General features: G+C 42.5%; 1 protein-coding gene across 11 annotated transcripts in view; it reads left to right on the top strand.

Moving 5' to 3' along the window:
• CTBP1 (C-terminal binding protein 1) overlaps nucleotides 1-22,277 on the top strand; it is a 583,387-nt gene that overhangs the window by 519,238 nt on the left and 41,872 nt on the right. For all 11 annotated transcript variants that reach the window (XM_063457649.1, XM_063457648.1, XM_063457656.1 and 8 more), the window contains one exon: nucleotides 21,842-21,986. In XM_063457649.1, coding sequence (XP_063313719.1) covers nucleotides 21,842-21,986 — 145 coding nt within the window. The remainder of the gene's footprint in view (nucleotides 1-21,841; nucleotides 21,987-22,277) is intronic.

Raw genomic sequence — 22,277 nt, 5'->3', positions numbered from 1 at the left:
ATGTTTGTGTTTCAGCAATTTCTGAAAATCTGAGGAGGACAGTTCTTTTTACAGCATTCATCAACCTAGTTTCTTATTTTTATTGTCAAATTATGGATAATGGAACCAGTGCTGCCATCAGAAATTTTAGGGCCCCTGACACAGCTCAAGATCTGGGCCCCCGGGGCCAGCCCTGAATCCGCCCACAAGGATGAAGTGTGTGTATAGTGGATGTAGAATGTTTGTCATGGATGCAGTGTGTATAGTGGATGTAAAATGTGTGTAGTGGATGAGGTATGTGTGTCATGGATGCAGTGTGTATAGTGGATGCAGATTGTACGTTTTGTGTAATGTATGTAATGTTTGTATGCATGCATTAGATGCAGTGTGTGTGTGTGTAGTGAATGTAGTGTGTATAGAGCATGTTGTGTGTTTGTAGTGTGTTTAGTGAGAGCAACGTGTGTATAGTGAATGCAGTGTGTGTTTGTGTGTAGTGCAAAGTGTGTTTAGTAAATGTTGTGTGTGTAGTGCAGAGCGTGTTTAGTAAATGTAGTGTGTAGTGAGTGAAACTTGTGTATAGTGAATGTAGTGTGTGTGTAGTGCAAAGTGTGTTTAGTGTTTGTAGTGAGTGCAGCTAGTGTATAGTGAATGTAGTGTTTGTAGTGAGTGCAGAGAGTGTATAGTGAATGTAGTGTGTGTGTGGTGCAAAGTGTGTTTAGTGTTTGTAGTGAGTGCAGAGAGTGTATAGTTAATGTAGTGTTGTAGTGAGTGCAGAGAGTGTATAGTGAATGTAGTGTTTGTAGTGAGTGCAGAGAGTGTATAGTGAATGTAGTGTTTGTAGTGAGTGCAGAGAGTGTATAGTGAATGTAGTGTTTGTAGTGAGTGCAGAGAGTGTATAGTGAATGTGGTGTTGTAGTGAGTGCAGATAGTGTATAGTGAATGTAGTGTTTGTAGTGAGTGCAGAGTGTGTTTAGTGAATGTAGTGTGTGTGTGTAGTGCAGAGTGTGTTTAGTGAATGCAGTGTGTGTGTAGTGCAGAGTGTTTGCTTGTAAGGATTCAGTGTGTGTGTAAAATAGAGGGAGGGGAGTATTTTTTTTATTATTTGTGTATATTTAAATTTATTCCCCCCCTCCCTGGTTCTTACCATGCCAGGGAGGGGGGAGATCGCATTCCCTGTTGATCCAGTGGCATGGTGGAGGGAGCCAGCCGCGGTAAATTGAATAGGGGGCCCAGCAGCACACACTGTCATCCTTTCCAGCTCCTCTTTGACTAACTCTCGCCAGACAGGCCTGCGTGCTGTGCGGAGCGTTGCTATAGTAACCCGTGGCAACGCTCTGGCGGCCGCAGGGCGCAGAAAAGTTAGACAGAGAGCAGCTGGAAAGGAAGACATAGTGTGCTGCTAGACCCCCTCTTCATTGTACAGGTAGCAGGGGGCCCTCTGCGCACATATATATATATATATATATATATATATATATATATATATATATATATATATATAGCGAAAATCATAAGCTATATATATATATATATATATATATATATATATATATATATATATATATATATATATATATATATATATATATATATATATATATATATATATATATATGTGCACATAATGAATGTGGGGCTCGGGCCCCCCAGGACCGCCAGGCCCATGACAACCGTTATGGTTGTCATGCCCTGATGGCGGCCCTGAATGGAACAAACCCAATCCCTTTGCTTTGCACACTTTCTGAAAAGTGCTCTGTATTAATTAATTAGTTTTTTTTAAATTTGAAACTAAAAAAGGCAATGAATGCTTTGCTTTGCTGAAAGTGAATGGGAACTAGCTGCATTCGAAACACTGGTTCTTCGTTGGCTAATTGGTTCTAAAAGATTTTATCTGGTTTTATTGGTTAATTGTTTCACTGGCAGATTGTGCAGTGCATCGATGGTGATGTCATCCGTGCAATTATTTCCCATAATGAACTGGTAATAATACACAATTAACATCCATGCAGCCTGGCAGTCCTAAACGAAGATAAAATGAGTCTCCCGAGGATAGTGGGAGTTACACTTCCAAGCAGTTTAAGGGCAGCAGATGTAATAGCTACAGCTCAGGACTGTAACTCCCTCTACCCTCAAGCAGCATTTGGAAGGACTACTAGACTACAAAACACCATCACTGAGCATTACCTCTTTCACTGCAGTGTAACTAAACATAAACTCCTAGACTACATTAAATAATAACCCACTGCATTATCACTGCTGTTAGTTTATTGCAATTTCTCCAGAATCCCTCAAATGCCATTGTTTTTCTATATGACATAGTTCACCGATGTGTATTCTCGGTCTGTGTGTCTGTCTATTGCAGATACATAATGGATTGTAATGCAAAGCAATGTAATGCAGGGGCACATTATTGCATCCATTTTTTCAATAAGAGACTGTGATGGAACTCTCAAAGTGCACCTGCGATAATATACATACATTTATTAAATGATCGAGGGGAAGAAATAATCTATACATTGTTCCAGCATAAGTCAAGCAAGTAGTTTTTCAAATTTTTTTAATTAAATCTATAGAATTATATTGTCTCTCATTTCAACTGTCAACCAGGTTTTTTTCATAGAGGTCTCTGCTGCTGATCGAATGACAGGAAATGTCAGGAGAACCCTTCTATAGGAGATTCTCCTGCTCTGTTACAACATCCTTTGTCCGTGTGTCTAATCTGATTAGACTTTAAAACCGTTTTTTTATACCATCTTTATCCTTTCCACAGAGTTATACATGACAAAAATACACAAGTTGCCGTAGAAACCAATTAAATATTTGTGTGGGTACTGTATATTGTTAAGCCATTCTTTTATTTGATTGAAATAAAATAAACACAGGAAGAGGGAAACTTGCCTACAGATCAGCTGGTGGCGGATTGATACCCACTCTGAAATTGTAAGCTGTGACCTGATGAAGATTACACAGGTTACGTCACTTGCTTTAATAGGGGAGCCGTTGGATGCACATAGACCAAGTGGGCTGGAAAATCTGTAAAATGTCCTAGGTACTTCTCCCTTGCTTCATACACACTGGAGTTCTCGGCATCTAAGTGTGCAGGATTCAAGTAAGAAAAATCGTCAACGTTCCAAGTAACCTTGAAACAACTAGTCTGTTGAATATAACCCAACATTCTATCCTCTAGTGTGATAGTCATAGACTGAGTATACTAGCAGGGCATTGGAATTCTAATTTGGTTTATCCGGTTCACATAATATAAGAAGGCTTAATAACCTATAAAAGGTTTCATTGTACGGAAGTACAGAACCACCACTATTTTATTTCTATATATTTTAAGGAGGGATTTCATTTGGCATGGTTGGTTGATCTTAAGAGACTCTGGTAGAAGGCTATAGACTTAGAAATTGTAATTGCTGAGAATTTGCTCCACATTCTCACAAGACTTGCTCATTGCTGATTATTTCTGTATTCGTATCACATCTCCTTTACGGCTTTTTCCAAACTGCATAAAAGAGTGGCGTTTTCTGCTCACCCATTATTTGGGGTGTCTTCTTCCCTTTTCCAATATGTGGGCTCTGTAAATTGAGCAAGAAAATGGCTCTGGCCTTATGCAGATTACTTGTCTCTTCCCCCTGCTGGAGTGAAACTGGGCTTTCTTCCAGATTCATTCTTTTTTTGGGAGCCTACACTATTTGGAGAAGGGCCAAAAACCATGGTGTGTGCATGTTTGCGGTCAAAAGAGGTCCATTAATTTGTGAGGACTGGGAAATCTAGTCTACCTTGAGGTGCCGATTTGGCAAATTGTCCAGCGTGCTGGTTTCTGAAAGCATGTAAATATAATTGCATTGATTCTTCGCTCTTGTCACTCCAATTTTCACTGCCTTCTTTTAGCTCAGTGTGAAACCGGGCTGGGATGAAGGTCTGTAGGCACACAGATTAGAATGAAACATATCCTACGGTAAAGGGTCGTTTTGTCCATGCATAAGTAAGAATACAACCAGGACTAATTAAAAAGCAAAAGGGGATGTCTTTGCAACGGAGTATTCTTATTAAGTCGCGTAATACGGAAAATAATGATGCGCTTCACAAAACTCTGAACTTAAGGGTATCTATCAATTGTGATACCTCCTCTGGTTTATGGCCTTAATTAACTACTAATTTGAATAAGTTTAGATTGCTCTGACTGGGAAATGCACTGCTGGGTTTTAATTTATGCTGCTTCTAAGATGAACGTGGCCTTATTTCTTTAATTCATGCGATGCATTGTAGAATTTCTGGCAATCAAAAAAATAAATAAAAGATGGACACTTGGTTCTATAAACCTCAAGGGCATTTTGAAAGGATAAAAAAGTTTTATCTCAGAAACAAGTTTAACAATAAAGTCTGTGATTGTAAGACCGCAACAGTAGTCCCACTCCCGTTTTTAAAACAAATCAAAAGAAAATACGTTTGAACACTCCCGTGGGAACACTGTTTTGTGCTTGCGTTACAAAGCATTCTGTCTGTGTTGGACTGGCATTACAGAGCGCCCATTGTAAAATAGTTGTCAAAGTGAGGTCCTGTGCTGTGTGACATGGGTCTCGGCAGTTGAAGGGAACATGAAAGGCTGTATCGAGTGAGGAGTATGCCTCCCCCATTGTTGCCAGTACTGCAAATGGGAAAGGGGTGTAGTGGGGGCAGGGCTTGGCATAGAGGCATGCCAGTGACTCCCACTGTCATGAGAGAGGCATGTCATTCTGGCACACATGTACACCAGGATGATGGGCAGCCAGCTTCTAAAGTTCTCTCATAAGAGCAGAAAATCCCTTGAGAAACAGTTTGTGAGTGAGTTAAAGGGGAAATGGTACGCTGAACAACTGGAGAATTCACGCTGTGCATTCTGTAGTGATTGCATACACTAGTGGCTTGTGAGGCTGTTCCTCCTTTTAAACGGGTGCTGAAGAGAGCCGATGTATATTGCCCAGTCAGTCCTGGCCTCCAATGGGTATGCAGCTTATGGGATCTGTGGTTGAGCATTTGGCTGCAGCTTCAACACAAGCTCTCTTGTGGAAAGTTATTAGAGGAGGTGGCCGTGTGTAATCCATCAACCTGCTGTGCGGGTATACCACATAATGCACTGTAATACATAGATAAGTCTTGGAGACTCCAGTAACATGCAACAAACCACCAAATGTGTCATGAAGTAATGCAATAAGGGAGACGCACACAGGGGAGTTCTAGCAAGGTCTGGTGCAAGGAATATGCATTATGTTGCAGTTAGTATCATTAGAAGAATGATTTTTTGTTTTGTTTTTATGTATTGCCCCCCCCCCCCCCCCCCTATTAGTTTTATATATATATATATATATATATATATATAATACCTAGCAAAGACTCTTTGCAATATAAAGTCCTGATTTTGCATCCAAGATCCTTGAGAGAGTATGTCTGATTGACTGACTTCCTTGAGTCCAAAACAGAACTTCTGGTCTTTCCTCCCTCCATGTTAACGGCGCTGCCATCTGCTCCACCTCGCAGGCTTGCTGCCTAGGTGTTCTCTTTGACTCCGACCTCTCCTTCACCCCTCATGTCCAGTTGATCGCCAAATCCTGCCACTTCCATCTCAAAAACATTGCACACAAACATCCCTACTTAACGCCAGATGCGGCTAAGGTGCTGGTCAGGGCCGGACTGGCCCACCGGGATACCGGGAAATTTCCCGGTGGGCAGCGGCACCTGGGGCCGGGCAGATAGCCCAAATCATGAGGCTACTGTAATTTAAATCCTTTTACCCTCGTACTGTGCCAGCCTGTGTCAGTCCGAGGGGAGTAAAGAGGGAGAAGCTGGCGGCAGGTGCGGCCGCAATTAGGCTGCCAGCGCCTGGAGGGAGACCTGCACTATTTACCTAAATCTCCTCCTGAATGGAAGTTTTACCTCCTGTGCAAAGCTCTGCCTCACACGCGTGTTGCTGGACCTCTCTGGGAGGAAGATGTCACTAAATGGCAACTTCACCCACCAGTGCCAGGTATGCTTCAGCCATGGCTGTGTGTGTGGCTGCTAGTGAGTGAGCTTGTGTGTGTGTGTGGCTGCTAGTGAGTGAGCTTGTGTGTGTGTGTGGCTGCTAGTGAGTGAGCTTGTGTGTGTGTGTGGCTGCTAGTGAGTGAGCTTGTGTGTGTGTGTGGCTGCTAGTGAGTGAGCTTGTGTGTGTGGCTGCTAGTGAGTGAGCTTGTGTGTGTGTGGCTGCTAGTGAGTGAGCTTGTGTGTGTGTGGCTGCTAGTGAGTGAGCTTGTGTGTGTGTGGCTGCTAGTGAGTGAGCGTGCGTGTGTTTGGCTGCTAGTGAGTGAGCGTGCGTGTGTGTGGCTGCTAGTGAGTGAGCGTGTGTGTGGCTGCTAGTGAGTGAGTGTGTGTGTGTGGCTGCTAGTGAGTGTGTGTGTGTGTGTGGCTGCTAGTGAGTGAGCTTGTGTGTGTGTGGCTGCTAGTGAGTGAGCTTGTGTGTGTGTGGCTGCTAGTGAGTGAGCTTGTGTGTGTGTGGCTGCTAGTGAGTGAGCTTGTGTGTGTGTGTGGCTGCTAGTGAGTGGGCTTGTGTGTGTGTGGCTGCTAGTGAGTGAGCTTGTGTGTGTGTGTGGCTGCTAGTGAGTGAGCTTGTGTGTGTGTGTGTGGCTGCTAGTGAGTGAGCTTGTGTGTGTGTGTGGCTGCTAGTGAGTGAGCTTGTGTGTGTGTGGCTGCTAGTGAGTGAGCGTGCGTGTGTGTGTGGCTGCTAGTGAGTGAGCGTGCGTGTGTGTGGCTGCTAGTGAGTGAGCGTGCGTGTGTGTGGCTGCTAGTGAGTGAGCGTGTGTGTGTGTGGCTGCTAGTGAGTGAGTGTGTGTGTGTGTGTGTGGCTGCTAGTGAGTGAGTGTGTGTGTGGCTGCTAGTGAGTGAGTGTGTGTGTGGCTGCTAGTGAGTGTGTGTGTGGCTGCTAGTGAGTGAGTGTGTGTGGCTGCTAGTGAGTGAGTGTGTGTGGCTGCTAGTGAGTGAGTGTGTGTGGCTGCTAGTGAGTGAGTGTGTGTGGCTGCTAGTGAGTGTGTGTGGCTGCTAGTGAGTGTGTGTGGCTGCTAGTGAGTGTGTGTGGCTGCTAGTGAGTGTGTGTGGCTGCTAGTGAGTGTGTGTGGCTGCTAGTGAGTGAGCGTGTGAGTGTGTGTGGCTGCTAGTGAGTGAGCGTGTGTGTGTGTGTGGCTGCTAGTGAGTGAGCGTGTGTGTGTGTGTGGCTGCTAGTGAGTGAGCGTGTGTGTGTGTGGCTGCTAGTGAGTGAGCGTGTGTGTGTGTGGCTGCTAGTGAGTGAGCGTGTGTGTGTGGCTGCTAGTGAGTGAGCGTGTGTGTGTGTGGCTGCTAGTGAGTGAGCGTGTGTGTGTGTGGCTGCTAGTGAGTGAGCGTGTGTGTGTGTGGCTGCTAGTGAGTGAGCGTGTGTGTGTGTGGCTGCTAGTGAGTGAGCGTGTGTGTGGCTGCTAGTGAGCGTGTGTGTGTGGCTGCTAGTGAGTGAGCGTGTGTGTGTGTGTGTGTGGCTGCTAGTGAGTGTGTGTGTGTGGCTGCTAGTGAGTGTGTGTGTGTGGCTGCTAGTGAGTGTGTGTGTGTGGCTGCTAGTGAGTGAGTGTGTGTGTGTGGCTGCTAGTGAGTGAGTGTGTGTGTGTGGCTGCTAGTGAGTGAGCGTGTGTGTGTGTGGCTGCTAGTGAGTGAGCGTGTGTGTGTGTGGCTGCTAGTGAGTGAGCGTGTGTGTGTGTGGCTGCTAGTGAGTGAGCGTGTGTGTGTGTGGCTGCTAGTGAGTGAGCGTGTGTGTGTGGCTGCTAGTGAGTGTGTGTGTGTGTGTGGCTGCTAGTGAGTGTGTGTGTGTGTGGCTGCTAGTGAGTGAGCGTGTGTGTGGCTGCTAGTGAGTGAGCGTGTGCGTGGCTGCTAGTGAGTGAGCGTGTGCGTGGCTGCTAGTGAGTGAGCGTGTGCGTGGCTGCTAGTGAGTGAGCGCGTGCGTGGCTGCTAGTGAGTGAGCGCGTGCGTGGCTGCTAGTGAGTGAGCGCGTGCGTGGCTGCTAGTGAGTGAGCGCGTGAGTGAGCGCGTGTGTGGCTGCTAGTGAGTGAGCGCGTGTGTGGCTGCTAGTGAGTGAGCTAGTGAGTGAGCGCGTGTGTGGCTGCTAGTGAGTGAGCGCGTGTGTGGCTGCTAGTGAGTGAGCGCGTGTGTGGCTGCTAGTGAGTGAGCGTGTGTGTGGCTGCTAGTGAGTGAGCGTGTGTGTGTGTGTGGCTGCTAGTGATTGAGCGTGTGTGTGTGTGTGGCTGCTAGTGAGTGCGTGAGCGTGTGTGTGTGTGTGGCTGCTAGTGAGTGCGTGAGCGTGTGTGTGTGTGTGGCTGCTAGTGAGTGCGTGAGCGTGTGTGTGTGTGTGGCTGCTAGTGAGTGAGCGTGTGTGTGGCTGCTAGTGAGTGAGTGAGTGAGCGTGTGTGTGGCTGCTAGTGAGTGAGTGAGCGTGTGTGTGTGTGGCTGCTAGTGAGTGAGTGAGCGTGTGTGTGTGTGTGGCTGCTAGTGAGTGAGCATGTGTGTGTGGCTGCTAGTGAGTGAGCGTGTGTGTGTGTGGCTGCTAGTGAGTGAGCGTGTGTGTGTGTGGCTGCTAGTGAGTGAGCGTGTGTGTGTGTGGCTGCTAGTGAGTGAGCGTGTGTATGGTGAGCATGTGTTTCAGTGTGCTTGACTGTAGTGAGCATGTGGGTGTCAGAATTTGTCTGTACTAAATTTGTTTGTGTACCAATAAGATTGTCTGTCAGTGAGTCTGTTTGTGTGCATCAGTGAGCTTGTGTTTTTATGTCAATGAGCGTATGTATATCAATGAGACTGTCTGCCTGTGCATCAATGAGCTTGTGTCAGTGAGTTTGTGTCTGCATGTAGGTATGCTTACTGTATAATTAAATGTTTTACTCTGAAAGGACCAATATTTTGAATTAGAAAAATAAATATACCAATGAATATTATGCAAGTCTTGCCACCCCAGATGATTGAGTAATATAAGTGTGTATGTATGTGTGTGTGTGTATATATATATTGTGTGTGTGTGTATATGTATATATAAATATTTTACACACAATACATGACACAATGACTTATGGGGCTTATATAAACATTTTTTTTTATATTTTATTTATTTTTCTAGGGCTGCTTTGTATCCCCAGTCCGGACCTGGTGCTGGTCCATGCCACTGTCCTCTCTCGCCTTGACTATTGCAATCCAGTTCTCAGCGGTCTTGCGTGCTCCTGACTTGCCCCGTTAGTCTATAATGAATGCGGCGGCGGCGAGGCTCATCTTCCTGTCTGCCTGCACCTCCCACGCCTCACCTCTCTGTCCTGCATTGGCTTCCCGTAAGATATAGGGCTACATTTAAAATTCTGATTCTTGCTTTCAAATCTCTGCATAATGCTGAGGACATATCTAGCCTCCCTAATACAAAACTATGTCCTGTCTAGATCCCTGCGCTCTGCCGAAGACCTACGTCTATCCTATGTTCGTACTCCCACCCCAATGCTTGCCTTCCAGACTTCTATAGGGCTGCACCGTTCGTATGGAACTCCCTTCTCCTTAGATGCTCACCCAGTCTTCACTACATCAAAAAAAAAAAATTAAAAACTTGCTTCTTCACAAAAGCGTATCAATTAAACTGTTAATGGCTCCCAACTGATTTCTCTCCTGCAACAGTCATTTAAAAACAAAACAAAAATACACAGTCTTCAGTGAATACTATTCTACCAATCTACTTCCCTAACTTTTTGTGTCACTTTACCCCACTCCCTCTAGCATGTAAGCTCATTGAGCAGGGCCCTCAACCACTCTGTTCCTGTACGTCAAACTTGTCTGGTTACAACTACATGTGTGTTAGTCTACCAATTGTAAAGAAGTGCAGAATTTGTTGGCACTATGTAAAAATTATGATAACCAGGCTCAATGTGACAAGTTATATAATGTACAATTACAGCTTTTAGGCGCAGTCCTTAACTCTGACCTGGACATGAATTTCTATCAATCCTCCCAATCACCCAACATATTGCTTCTGTTACCCATTGTCTGTTAAAACATGGACTACAGTGCATGTTTAACCAGACGCACGCAGCACCGCTTTTGATAGATTACAGGACCTTTAACCCATACGCGAGCGTTTCAGTAGTGCTTCACATATGGACGTCCCTGATTGACCCTTTAAGGCATGCATCCCAAAATTTCAAATGGATAAAGAGTGACATTTTTATTTTATGGATGTGGATGGAGGTGAGGCCAAGGGTGTGGCTGTTCTGAGAAATTTTAAGTCACTGACTAATTTATGCAATTAAATTGTAATTTAGAAGAAGAACAATGTATCTTGTTTACACAGACACATTTATCGTAGTTCAAAGACACATTACTGGGAGAATTATTACTGTGGAGCTCAGGCACACCTACAATATGGAGCTCCTAGAAAAGAGCGACATTAAGGTAGAAAAGAAACTGAGATTTAAGCCCGGAATAAGGGCAGTGTGGTGGACTCCATCCTCCTTACTGCAGGAGATTAAGCAGAAGAATAGGTCTGTCCCTCATTGGGACTGATCTGACTTTGTCTATTTATAGCGTTATGCTACATCTTCAGTATAAGAATGGTTTTGCATAGTTTTCTTTCATATTCATCCGTTTAAAGGGCTTCATGCTCACAGACTTAATAAATAATGCATTGCACATCCCTTATTTATTTTAGAAATATAACCTGTGATGTTTGAGCCTTCTTATATTATATTACTATAGAGTGTTGGGAAAAACTTGTATGCCTAATACTATAGTGTCCTAGCGCATTGTTAGTTTTAGCCTCCCCACCTCTTTTCCTGGTTAAAACCTGGGAGGGGGTGGGTGTCACTTTTTTTTTTTTCTCTTTTCTCCAGTGAGCTGATGGTCCAACCCCGTGTTGCTCATAGAGGAGCATTGGAGACTGATGCACATGTACCGCAAGCGCCACACGCGCTTCCAAGCCTCCCCATGGGAAAGTATTAAAATGCTTTTCTGCGAGCTTGTCTGTCACGTGACAGAATTTCCCGGTCGCGGCAATGGAAGCGCCCGTATGAAAGCTGTCCGTATGACCGCCATTAGAAGTGGATTGGAACCTGCAATGTAAATATTGCATTTTCTTGGGAAAAAAAAATGTACATTGTAATTTTAAAATGACAGGACTACTGCACCTAGGCAACGTCACTGAGATGAAGTGGTCTGGACGTCTTTAGTGGTCCTTTAAGTTTAAATGTGTTTAGTAGGATTTGTGGACCAATCTGAAACATAGAATGTGACAGCAGATAAGAACCATTCTGCCCATCTAGTCTGCCCAATTTTCTAAATACTTTCATTAATCTCTGTACTTATCTTATAGTTAGGATAGCCTTATGCCTGTCCCACGCATGCTTAAACTCCCTCACTGTGTTAACCTCTACCACTTCAGCTGGAAGGCTATTCCATGCATCCACTACCCTCTCAGTAAAGTAATACTTACTGATATTATTTTTAAACCTTTGCCCCTCTAATTTAAGACTATGTCCTCTTGTTGTGGTAGTTTTTCTTCTTTTAACCCGTTAAATACGGAGGACGTACTATTACGCCCTGCAGGAGCCGGCTCTAAGCGCCGGCGGGCGTAATAGTACGTCCTCGCTATTATGGCTGCCCACGTGGCCGTCGGTATTCTCCCGCTGCAGATTGCGGTCGGGGGGATGCCTGGCCCCCCAGGCAACCCCCCCTGTGGCCGGTGACCGTGATCTGCAGTCTCTGATCGCAGTGACAGGCTGTCACTGCGATCAGTATTCAGCATGTGTCAGCCGATTTCAAATCGGCTGACACATGTGGCCGGCAGCTTTCCCCTTGTGCAGATCGCAGTCGGGGGACTTACCTGGCCCCCCAGGCAGTCCCCCTGGGGTCAGTGACCGCGATCTGCTAAGTCTGAGATCGCAGTGACAGGCTGTCACTGCGATCTCAGAGCGCTCTGATCGCAGTGACAGCCTGTCACTGTGATCAGTGTTACATGTGTCAGCCTATTGGCTGACACATGTAACTGGCACAATGATCCCCCTGCAGATTGGAAGGGGGGAGTGCTTGTACCACCCAGGCACTACCCCCTGTGGTCAATTACCCAATCTGCAGGAGGTGATCACAGTGACAGGCAGTCACTGTGATCACTGATCCTGTGTGTCAGCCAGTGATGTGAAATCACTGGCTGACACGGTCTCTGCCCCCTGTCCTGTAATAAAAAAAAAAAATTTGTTAAAAAAAAAAAAAATACAGTTACAAATAAAATCTTAGATCATATATATTATATATATATATATATATATATATATGATCTAAGTGTGTGTATATATATATATATATATATATGATCTAAGTGTGTGTATATATATATATATATATATATACACATACACACACACACACACACATACACAAAGTGTATTTAAATATTAATATATATATATATTATCAAATTACACGTAGACTGATACTGATTAAATATATATATAATTATTGTTATATATATATTTATATATAATGTAAAAAAAATATATGTAAATACGTAAAAAAATAAATTAAAAAAATATTTAAAAATAAATAATGAAAAAATATTTAAAAATAAATAATGAAAAAATATATAGATGTGTTATTTCATTCTAACTGTATTGTGATATTAATATATATATTTATATCAAAATACACGTAGAACGAAATAATATATATATCTATATACATAAATATATACGTATATATCACTATATATATACCTATATATAAATAAAAATATTTTAAAAAATTAAATATATATATATATATATATATATATAAAAGGGGAAAAACCTTGCACTCCTACTTACAATATTAATGACCCGGTGCTCGATTGCACTATTCAATATGTATAAAGGATAATCAGCACTCCCAGGTTTTGTAGAAAAACAAACTTCTATTTATTCCGAAATGTCAACGTTTCAGTTCCTCTAGGGAACTTTCATCAGGACAGCAAGCAACAAACAAATGATGCCCAAACTGAGTTTAAATAAGAACAACAATCAAAATAAACTTACAGATCAGCTGTGTATGGGGGCCGTCCATTCCAATCAACGGACATATGGGCAAACACCATCTGAAGTCCATGTCTCATTGCGCGTTGTGTACTTCCGTATGTGGGCTGGTTGCCAAGGTGATTATGACGCTAAAGCGCCTGCCTTTCACTCATTGGCTTATTCCCCAAGCGCCAGCGTTACTTGTAACTACGGAGATTCGAGCGCATGCGCATGAAACATAGAATTCCGATATAGTGTTAATTCCCGGAACGGATCAGAAATATAGCCTGTTGCCCGACCAAATACCTAATCGCTTCATAAAAACAGGGATACATAACAGCCCTAAGCCCTTCTCCCATCTCTGGCTAAGTGTAGTGGTACCATATACATAATAAAACCAACATGACTAATCTATTTCGTGAGAACTGTGTATTATCGAGACTGTAACACCGAAAAATCTGCTGGGCACAAGGTAAAGCCTGACCTCTCTATGGGCAGGGGTGTTCCTATAAGAGTACCCTGGTGTACCTAGGATACATTATATGATCAGGAAAAAAGAGTGTAATACCGGACAACCTGTCCTTGGTATAGCTGGAGAGAAAAAGAAACTAAGTGAATAAACTTATAGCACTGACTTTTGGTCAATATTGTTAGCACATGTTATAGCACCAGTAGTCTATCATAGACATATTTTGTCACTGTTTAAATTTAATTCACATTTATTCACTTAGTTTCTTTTTCTCTCCAGCTATACCAAGGACAGGATGTCCGATATTACACTCTTTTTTCCTGATCATATAATGTATCCTAGGTACACCAGGGTACTCTTATAGGAACACCCCTGCCCATAGAGAGGTCAGGCTTTACCTTGTGCCCAGCAGATTTTTCGGTGTTACAGTCTCGATAATACACAGTTCTCACGAAATAGATTAGTCATGTTGGTTTTATTATGTATATGGTACCACTACACTTAGCCAGAGATGGGAGAAGGGCTTAGGGCTGTTATGTATCCCTGTTTTTATGAAGCGATTAGGTATTTGGTCGGGCAACAGGCTATATTTCTGATCCGTTCCGGGAATTAACACTATATCGGAATTCTATGTTTCATGCGCATGCGCTTGAATCTCCGTAGTTACAAGTAACGCTGGCGCTTGGGGAATAAGCCAATGAGTGAAAGGCAGGCGCTTTAGCGTCATAATCACCTTGGCAACCAGCCCACATACGGAAGTACACAGCGCGCAATGAGACATGGACTTCAGATGGTGTTTGCCCATGTGTCCGTTGATTGGAATGGCCGGCCCCCATACACAGCTGATCTGTACGTTTATTTTGATTGTTGTTCTTATTTAAACTCAGTTTGTGCATCATTTGTTTGTTGCTTGCTGTCCTGATGAAGGTTCCCTAGAGCAGTGCTCCCCAACCTTTTTATCGCCGCGGACCGGTAAACGTTTGATAATTTTTCCGTGGCCCGCTTGTTTTGATTTAATAAGACAAAAAAAAACCAAACAGTCACATATATAAAAAAAAAACACGCAGACACATACATAGTCAGAAAATCACAAACACAGTCACATAAAGACATAGACTCAAAATTGTGTGTATGTGTGTGTGAGCGGTGCAGTGTGTATGTGAGGGTGGCAGTGTATGTGAGGGTGGCAGTGTATGTGAGGGTGGCAGTGTATGTGAGGGTGGCAGTGTGTGTGAGAGTTGCAGTGTGTGTGGGGGGCAGTGTTTGTGGGGCAGTGTGTGTTGTGTGTGTATGGGGGAAATGTTTGTGGGGCAGTGTGTGCAGTGTGTGTATGGGGGCAATGTTTGTGGGGCAGTGTGTGTATGGGGGCAGTGTTTGTGGGGCAGTGTGTGTAGTGTGTGTATGGGGTAGTGTGTGTATGGGGTAGTGTGTGTATGGGGCAGTGTGTGTATGGGGTAGTGTGTGTATGGGGTAGTGTGTGTATGGGGTAGTGTGTGTATGGGGTAGTGTGTGTATGGGGCAGTGTGTGTATGGGGCAGTGTGTGTATGGGGCAGTGTGTGTATGGGGCAGTGTGTGTAGTGTGTTTATGGGGCAGTGTTTGTGGGGCAGTGTGTGCAGTCTGTGTATGGGGCAGTGTTTGTAGTGTGTGTATGGGGCAATGTGTGTAGTGTGTGTGGGGCAGTGTGTGTATGGGGGCAGTGTTTGTGGGGCAGTGTGTGTAGTGTGTGTATGGGGCAGTGTTTGTGGGGCAGTGTGTGCATGGGGGCAGTGTTTGTGGGGCAGTGTGTGCATGGGGGCAGTGTTTGTGGGGCAGTGTGTGCATGGGGGCAGTGTTTGTGGGGCAATGTGTGTAGTGTGTGTATGGGGCAGTGTGTAGTGTGTGCATGGGGCAGTGTTTGTAGTGTGTATGGGGCAGTGTTTGTGGGGCAGTGTGTGTAGTGTGTTTATGGGGCAATGTGTGTAGTGTGTGTGTGGGGGCAGTGTGTGTAGTGTGTTTATGGGGCAGTGTGTGTATGGGGGGTAAGGAGGCTTTTTAAAAATTTATTTAATTAAAATTAAGATATTCATGTCCCCCCTCCCTTCTTACCTTTACTGGGAGGAGGGGGGACATTTCTTAGTCCCTGGTGGTCCGGTGGTGGTGAGGTGAACTCTAGCCCAGTTACAGGGCTAGAGTTCACTCTCGCGAGATTTGGAGCGTTGCCGTGGTTACCGCGGCAACGCTCCAAATCTCGCGAGAGGAGGACCCGGAGGAGCTGCAGGTAAGAGCTCCCGGGTCCTCTCTCACTCCCCTGCCGGCTGTCAGCACAGTGCCTGCAGACCGGGGAGGGAGATCTCTGATCTCCCCTCCGGTCCGCAGGCACATTGCAGGGCTGGCACTTGGGCAATGCCAGCCCTGCATTAGCCGGCAGGCTCGCACACCCCACACCCCTGGGCGGCCCGGTACCGTTTGATCCACGGACCGGTACCGGTCCGCGGCCCGGGGGTTGGGGAACACTGCCCTAGAGGAACTGAAACGTTGACATTTCGGAATAAATAGAAGTTTGTTTTTCTACAAAACCTGGGAGTGCTGATTATCCTATATATATATATATATATATATATATATATATATATATATATAAATTCTACACATATATTTATGTAATAATTTTACATAATTAGGTATCCTAATTAATTACAATTAGCGGGACCTGCCTGCCCACCCAGGCCGAAAGTATAGGGAATTTAATTTGCTAGCACTATATTTAACCCTATAACTTTCCAAGACACCATAAAACCTGTACATGGGGGGTACTGTTTTACTCGGGAGCCCTCGCTGAACACAAATATTAGTGTTTCAAAACAGTAAAATGTATTACAACGATGATATCGCCAGTAAATGTGACGTTTTCTGCATTTTTCACGCACAAACAGCACTTACACGGACGATATTATTGCTGCAATACTTTTTACTGTTTTGAAATACAAATATTTGTGTTGAGCGAAGTCTCCCGAGTACAACAGTACCCCACATGTACAGGTTTTATGGTGTTTTCAAAAGTTACAGCGTCAAATATAAGGCTTGTTTCATTTTTTTCACATTCAAATTCGCCAGATTGCTTACGTTGCCTTTGTGACCCTATGGTAGCCCAAGAATGAAAATTACCCCTATGATGGCATACCATTTGCAATAGTAGACAACCCAAGGTATTGCAAATGGGGTATGTCCAGACTTTTTTAGTAGCCACTTAGTCACAAACACTGGCCAAAATTGGCGTTTTTTGCATTTTTCACACACAAATACTAACGCTAACTTTGGCCAGTGTTTGTGACCAAATGGCTACTAAAAAAGACTGGACATACCCCATTTGCAATACCTTGGGTTGTCTACTATTGCAAATGGTATGCCATTATGGGTGTAAATTTATTTCCTGGGCTACTATACAGTCTCAAAGGCAACGTAACCAATCTGGCGAATTTCAATTTCAAATGTAACACGCTATATTTGACCCTGTAACTTCCCAAAACACCATAAAACCTGTACATAGGGGGTACTGTTTTACACGTGAGACATCGCTGAATACAAATATGTGTAATGTATTGCAGTAAAAGCAAACAGTATTTTGACATACACAGTTAAAATGTCACATAGAATTTAAAAATTATTTTTTTCTCCCATTTTTTTATATTTTTTTTTATATTAAATTATGTTCCATACCTAAATATTTGATGTTAAATGAAAGCCCTGTTTCCCCTGAATAAAATGATATATAATAAGGGGGGATGCATTTAATATGAAAGAGGTGAATTACGGTTGGACAAATGCCAGGTTTTGTTTACGTTTTGTTTCGTTCACAACTTGTACATTTGGCTGCGGTCTTAAGGGGTTAAATATAGTCTCTTCCTTTACGGTGTTGATTCCCTTTATGTATTTAAATGTTTCTATCATATCCCCCCTGTCTCGTCTTTCCTCCAAGCTATAAATGTTAAGATCCTTTAACCTTTCCTGGTAAGTTTTATCCTGCAATCCATGAACCAGTTTAGTAGCCCTTCTCTGATCTCTCTAAAGTATCAATATCCTTCTGAAGATATGGTCTCCAGTACTGCGTACAATACTCCAAGTGTGGTCTCACCAGTGTTCTGTACAATGGCATGAGCACTTCCCTCTTTCTACTGCTAATACCTCTCCCTATACAACCAAGCATTCTGCTAGCATTTCCTGCTGCTCTATTACATTGTCTGCCTACCTTTAAGTCATCAGAATTAATTACCCCTAAAACCCTTTCCTCATATGTTGAGGTTAGGACTCTATCAAATATTCTGTACTCTGCCCTTGGGTTTTTACGTCCAAGATGCATTATCTTGCACTTATCCACATTAACCCCTTAAGGACACATGATATGTGTGACATGTCATGATTCCCTTTTATTCCAGAAGTTTGGTCCTTAAGGGGTTAAATGTCAGTTGCCACGACCATTTTTCTAGTTTACCTAATTTGTTTGCCATTTGGCTTATCCCTCCTGGAACATCAACCCTGTTACATATCGAAGTATCATCAGTAAAAAGACATAGCTTACCATCGACACCACCTGCAATATCACTATAAAAATATTAAAGAGAATGGGTCCAAGTACAGATCATTGAGGTACCCCACTGGTGACAAGCCCATGCTTTGAATATACTCCATTGACTACTCTGCATCAGTCACAGTTTAGCTGTCTCAGCCTAAATTGTATATTTTTTTTTCAAATGACTATGTTCTGTGTTTAGTGAATAAACCTTTGCAAATCAGGAAACACAATCCGTGTGGATAATTTAACAAACATAGAAAATAGCCTGAATGTTATAATTTAGATTCCAATGGGCTGAAATAGCTGAACTATGACTATAGCACAGTTCTACATTGACTAATTTTGCCTAAATGTTGCTGTTCTGTTTGGTGAGTGCACCCCATGTTGTTTAACACCACAAAGTGAGATTTCAATGTGTGAGTACGGATTGCAGAGCAGTTCAGAACAATGGGGACTCTGGATGATCAGGGACACTAATAACCTCCTAGGAGAAGCTAGTGTGGCCATCAGTTGTTTGCAGATTACATGCCAACATCTTGTAGCCATTTAAACCCAGTTAATGTTGGAATTCATTTCAGCGGGAGGCACCGAGCGAAAAGATTATTTTACTTTGGAATGATGAGCTTTTCCTTTTGGAATGTGAAATCTTGCAGTTTTACAACACAAGACTTCAGCTGTGATCACACTATATGCCTTTTAGGGTTGGAGGGTCTTGTAAAATTAGGACATTTCACAAGTTCAGTGCAAAATGGCCAAGCTTGTGTTGCCGCATTCGGTTTTGAAATGCACTCCAGAATTAAACCATTGATGTATATCATAACCCCCAGAGACAAGAAGGACAAGTCTTTAAATAGGAAATATTTTGAAATTATATGAAGCAAAACACTTCCACAAAAACATTCATTTAAGGACCATTTAAGGACGGGTTGCTTGGTTCCAGAACCACCTGAGCTTGATTCCAAAGCAAAACTTTGAAGAACCGTACAGTAACACAGGTGGGAATGTCAAGAATCTTATATTGCAACCTATAAGCAATGTGCTATTGAGAATCTCATGGATCTCCATAAAAATGTATAGCCAGGAACAAGCCTATGCTATGCTGCCAGTTGTTCAATGCAATCCTAACTAATAGAGGGGTGTGCTGCAAAGGTATGATCCCTATCCCCCGTTCTCAAGATACGAGGAGCACCACTGCCCCCACCACTCCCTAGTTAGTAGCCTGGCAGCATTTTGCTAAAAACAAGCATGGCTGCTTTTTGTAAAAATAAAACAAACTACCTGTTGAGCTACAGGGCTGATGATTCCAACATCAGGGGCTCCGGGCCCCCAAAGCCCCCTCCCCTGCAGTACCCATGGGGACAACTTTGCTGAAGTTAATGGATCATAAAAGAATATGCGATTTCTAAGAATTTGACATATTGTTATCTGTGGGGTTGAACTGTAACACCTAAAAATGAAACCTAGTGGTTTGGTAGGTGCATGAGAAATCTGCCAGTACTACTGTAATACTGAATTATATTGGATTACCAGCAAAAGGGATTATAGCTGGCTAAGCGTGCAGGGGCATGGGGGGAGGGGGTGTCAGAGGAAAGATTTTGTACGGAACCAAGGTTGTGATAGGAAGAAAGAAGGGATTCAAAGCTGTTTTTCTTCCCTTAAAGGGACACCCTTTGAAGATTTGTCACATTACCTTTAATAAGTTTTATAAACCAGTTTATTTTTACGTTACTTGGCCCTGAACATCTCTTATAAAGGTTTCACCTGCAATATGATCCTGTGATTCTGTTTCAATCCGTGAATCCCTGGTCCCTCCTAGAATGCTTTGGGAGAATTAGTGATCACGCACACATGCATGTAATTAAATTCAGGAATATGCCATCGGGAACCTTATTGAGCAATGCAGTGGTAAACAATTATGGGCTGTATACTTGTCTGTATCCTTCAAATAGCCACGCTCCACCCTACCTGACCAAACAAAAAAATAAATAGATGTGGAAATTCACAATGCTGTGTTTAGCAATGGCTTGGAAGCGAGTCCCTCTGTTTTGTCACCTGTCAATCACTGTTATAAGTCTTGCCTTCTTCTTTTGTCATATAAAATAGTATTTGGAGGTGAAGAAGAGACAATGGGGGGAATTTATCAAAGTGTTGCAGTCAAGGTGTTATTATTTTTGTGCGGTTTGTATTTTATTAAAGAAACACTCTAAAACTAATTTTGGTATTCACCTTCTGAATGTTTCTTTTGCTATGCTAGTTAACAGACGCCTCAGGCCCCACCCATATACAAAAATGTTCACTTTTACCTTTTTTTTTCCAATGGCGAGTCCTTTTTTCACCACTACTTAATGGTGAAACTCTGACAACGGTCTCCCTTGCTCACTGGACAAAGTTGGCACAGTTGTGGTAATTACCCAATGGAATGCTTCTCATAGGTAAGCATTAGACTCCCTAATCGTTCAAGGTGACTGAAACAGGAAGCCCTCTTGGCTGTCAGCTTGATGGCTGTGGGGCCATTCCTAAATAATTAATAAAAGTGCTGATTTCTTTTGAAATAGTGACAAATTAATCTTTGTGTGTCCCTCCCCCACCTGAAAAATAACAAATTCCAAAATAACTGCCTATGTGCCAATATATGAACTTATTTTTATTTTTTTTCTACCACTTTAAATATGGCTGTGTTTCCTGAAATAGAATTTTCTGAGATAAAAGCAGAATTTAAGGAGAGAATATAAAAAACTTTTTAGACTGATCTCAGAACAATTTTTATTAAATACAAACTGATCAGAGACCATAAATAAGACTTCCCCCTAACCCCCACCAAAATAAAACCACTTTAACACCCTTTCTCCCCTACATTGAGACTGTTCCCTTTTTTTTTTTTTTTTTTTAATTGATAAGCAAATTCAGGAGTACTGGCAGGATGTGCACCCAATTATCCATATTCTAACTAGCAATTATATTGGACAGATGCATTGTGTTTACTACCTCAGTTTTATTGGGCTGAATTGATATTCGGATACATTGTATGTGTTTTTCTATTTATTTATTTATTGCGATTTATGGCTTCTGTACTCCTTATCCATCAGTCTTTGAGTCCACTGGTTCCATCAAAGTTTAGAGCACTTAATGTTTCTACCACAAACTAAAAAGATTTTGTATTGGTAAATCTGGGATTAAAGTTAAGAGCTCTAATCTGAAATAAGCGGTTTAAAAAACCAAAAAACATACACACACACACAAAAAGTGTAAGGAGAAATGGCCTCTATTGTGAAGGTGATCTTTAGGGATACCATGTGTCAAGTTATGAGAATGACCGTGTTGGCTGTAATACAGGCCAAGTATATAAACCCATTATTTGGTTGTATTATTCTTATGTCATTAATAATTTTAATTTTGTTGAAAAATTGCCATTTTTATGGCTCACAAAGTATTATGATTTTTCTATTTTCACAATGTTTTTCAATTAAAAGATTGTATTTTACATTGAATTGATAAATCCTGAATGCTATAAATATGAAGCAATAAATCAAACACAAGCCGTTACTCCTCAGAAAACCAGATGGTCACAGGAAATAGAAAAATCTGCTAACTTATTCTGCCCATTATGAAGTTTCATATGCATGTTACTGGTCCTGTCTCCAGAATAGCCTTTCAAAGTATTGAATGATCTAAGGATGGCTATTCCTGCCATCAACTACCATGTAATCGTCACATGTTTTTTTTTTTTTTGCTTAACTATTTGTTAAAAATGTATTTTCCCTTCTAAATACCACCAAAACACAATGATTTTTGCTTTTCATTTTAGGTACTAAATGAAGCTGTGGGTGCGCTGATGTATCATACAATCACTTTAACGCGAGAAGACTTGGAGAAATTCAAAGCTCTTCGAATAATTGTCCGAATCGGAAGTGGCTTCGATAATATTGATATCAAGTCAGCTGGAGATTTAGGTATGGTTTGAAACACCCCCATTTATTTAGTTTTGATCTAATATGTGCAAGAAAAGATAGTGTTTTAGATTAAATGCACAAAGGAACACTATGCCCCAAATTAAGGCATAGAGGTTCTGGTATCTCAATATATTGTCACAGCAGGCGTAGCAGGTTAAATGCTTGCTTTTCTGATAAAAGGCATTGTTTATATTGCTTCCTAAGGCCACTCCATCCGAGTCTAAAATTACTCCATAGTTGAGGTCCTGTATATTCAGCATATGCCAAAGCTCCCATAGACCTGCAAGGCAT

Source organism: Pelobates fuscus, chromosome 6 (assembly GCF_036172605.1).
Source record: "Pelobates fuscus isolate aPelFus1 chromosome 6, aPelFus1.pri, whole genome shotgun sequence".
In the NCBI taxonomy this organism is placed as follows: Eukaryota; Metazoa; Chordata; class Amphibia; order Anura; family Pelobatidae; genus Pelobates; species Pelobates fuscus.
This window is presented reverse-complemented; position numbering and strand designations above follow the sequence as displayed.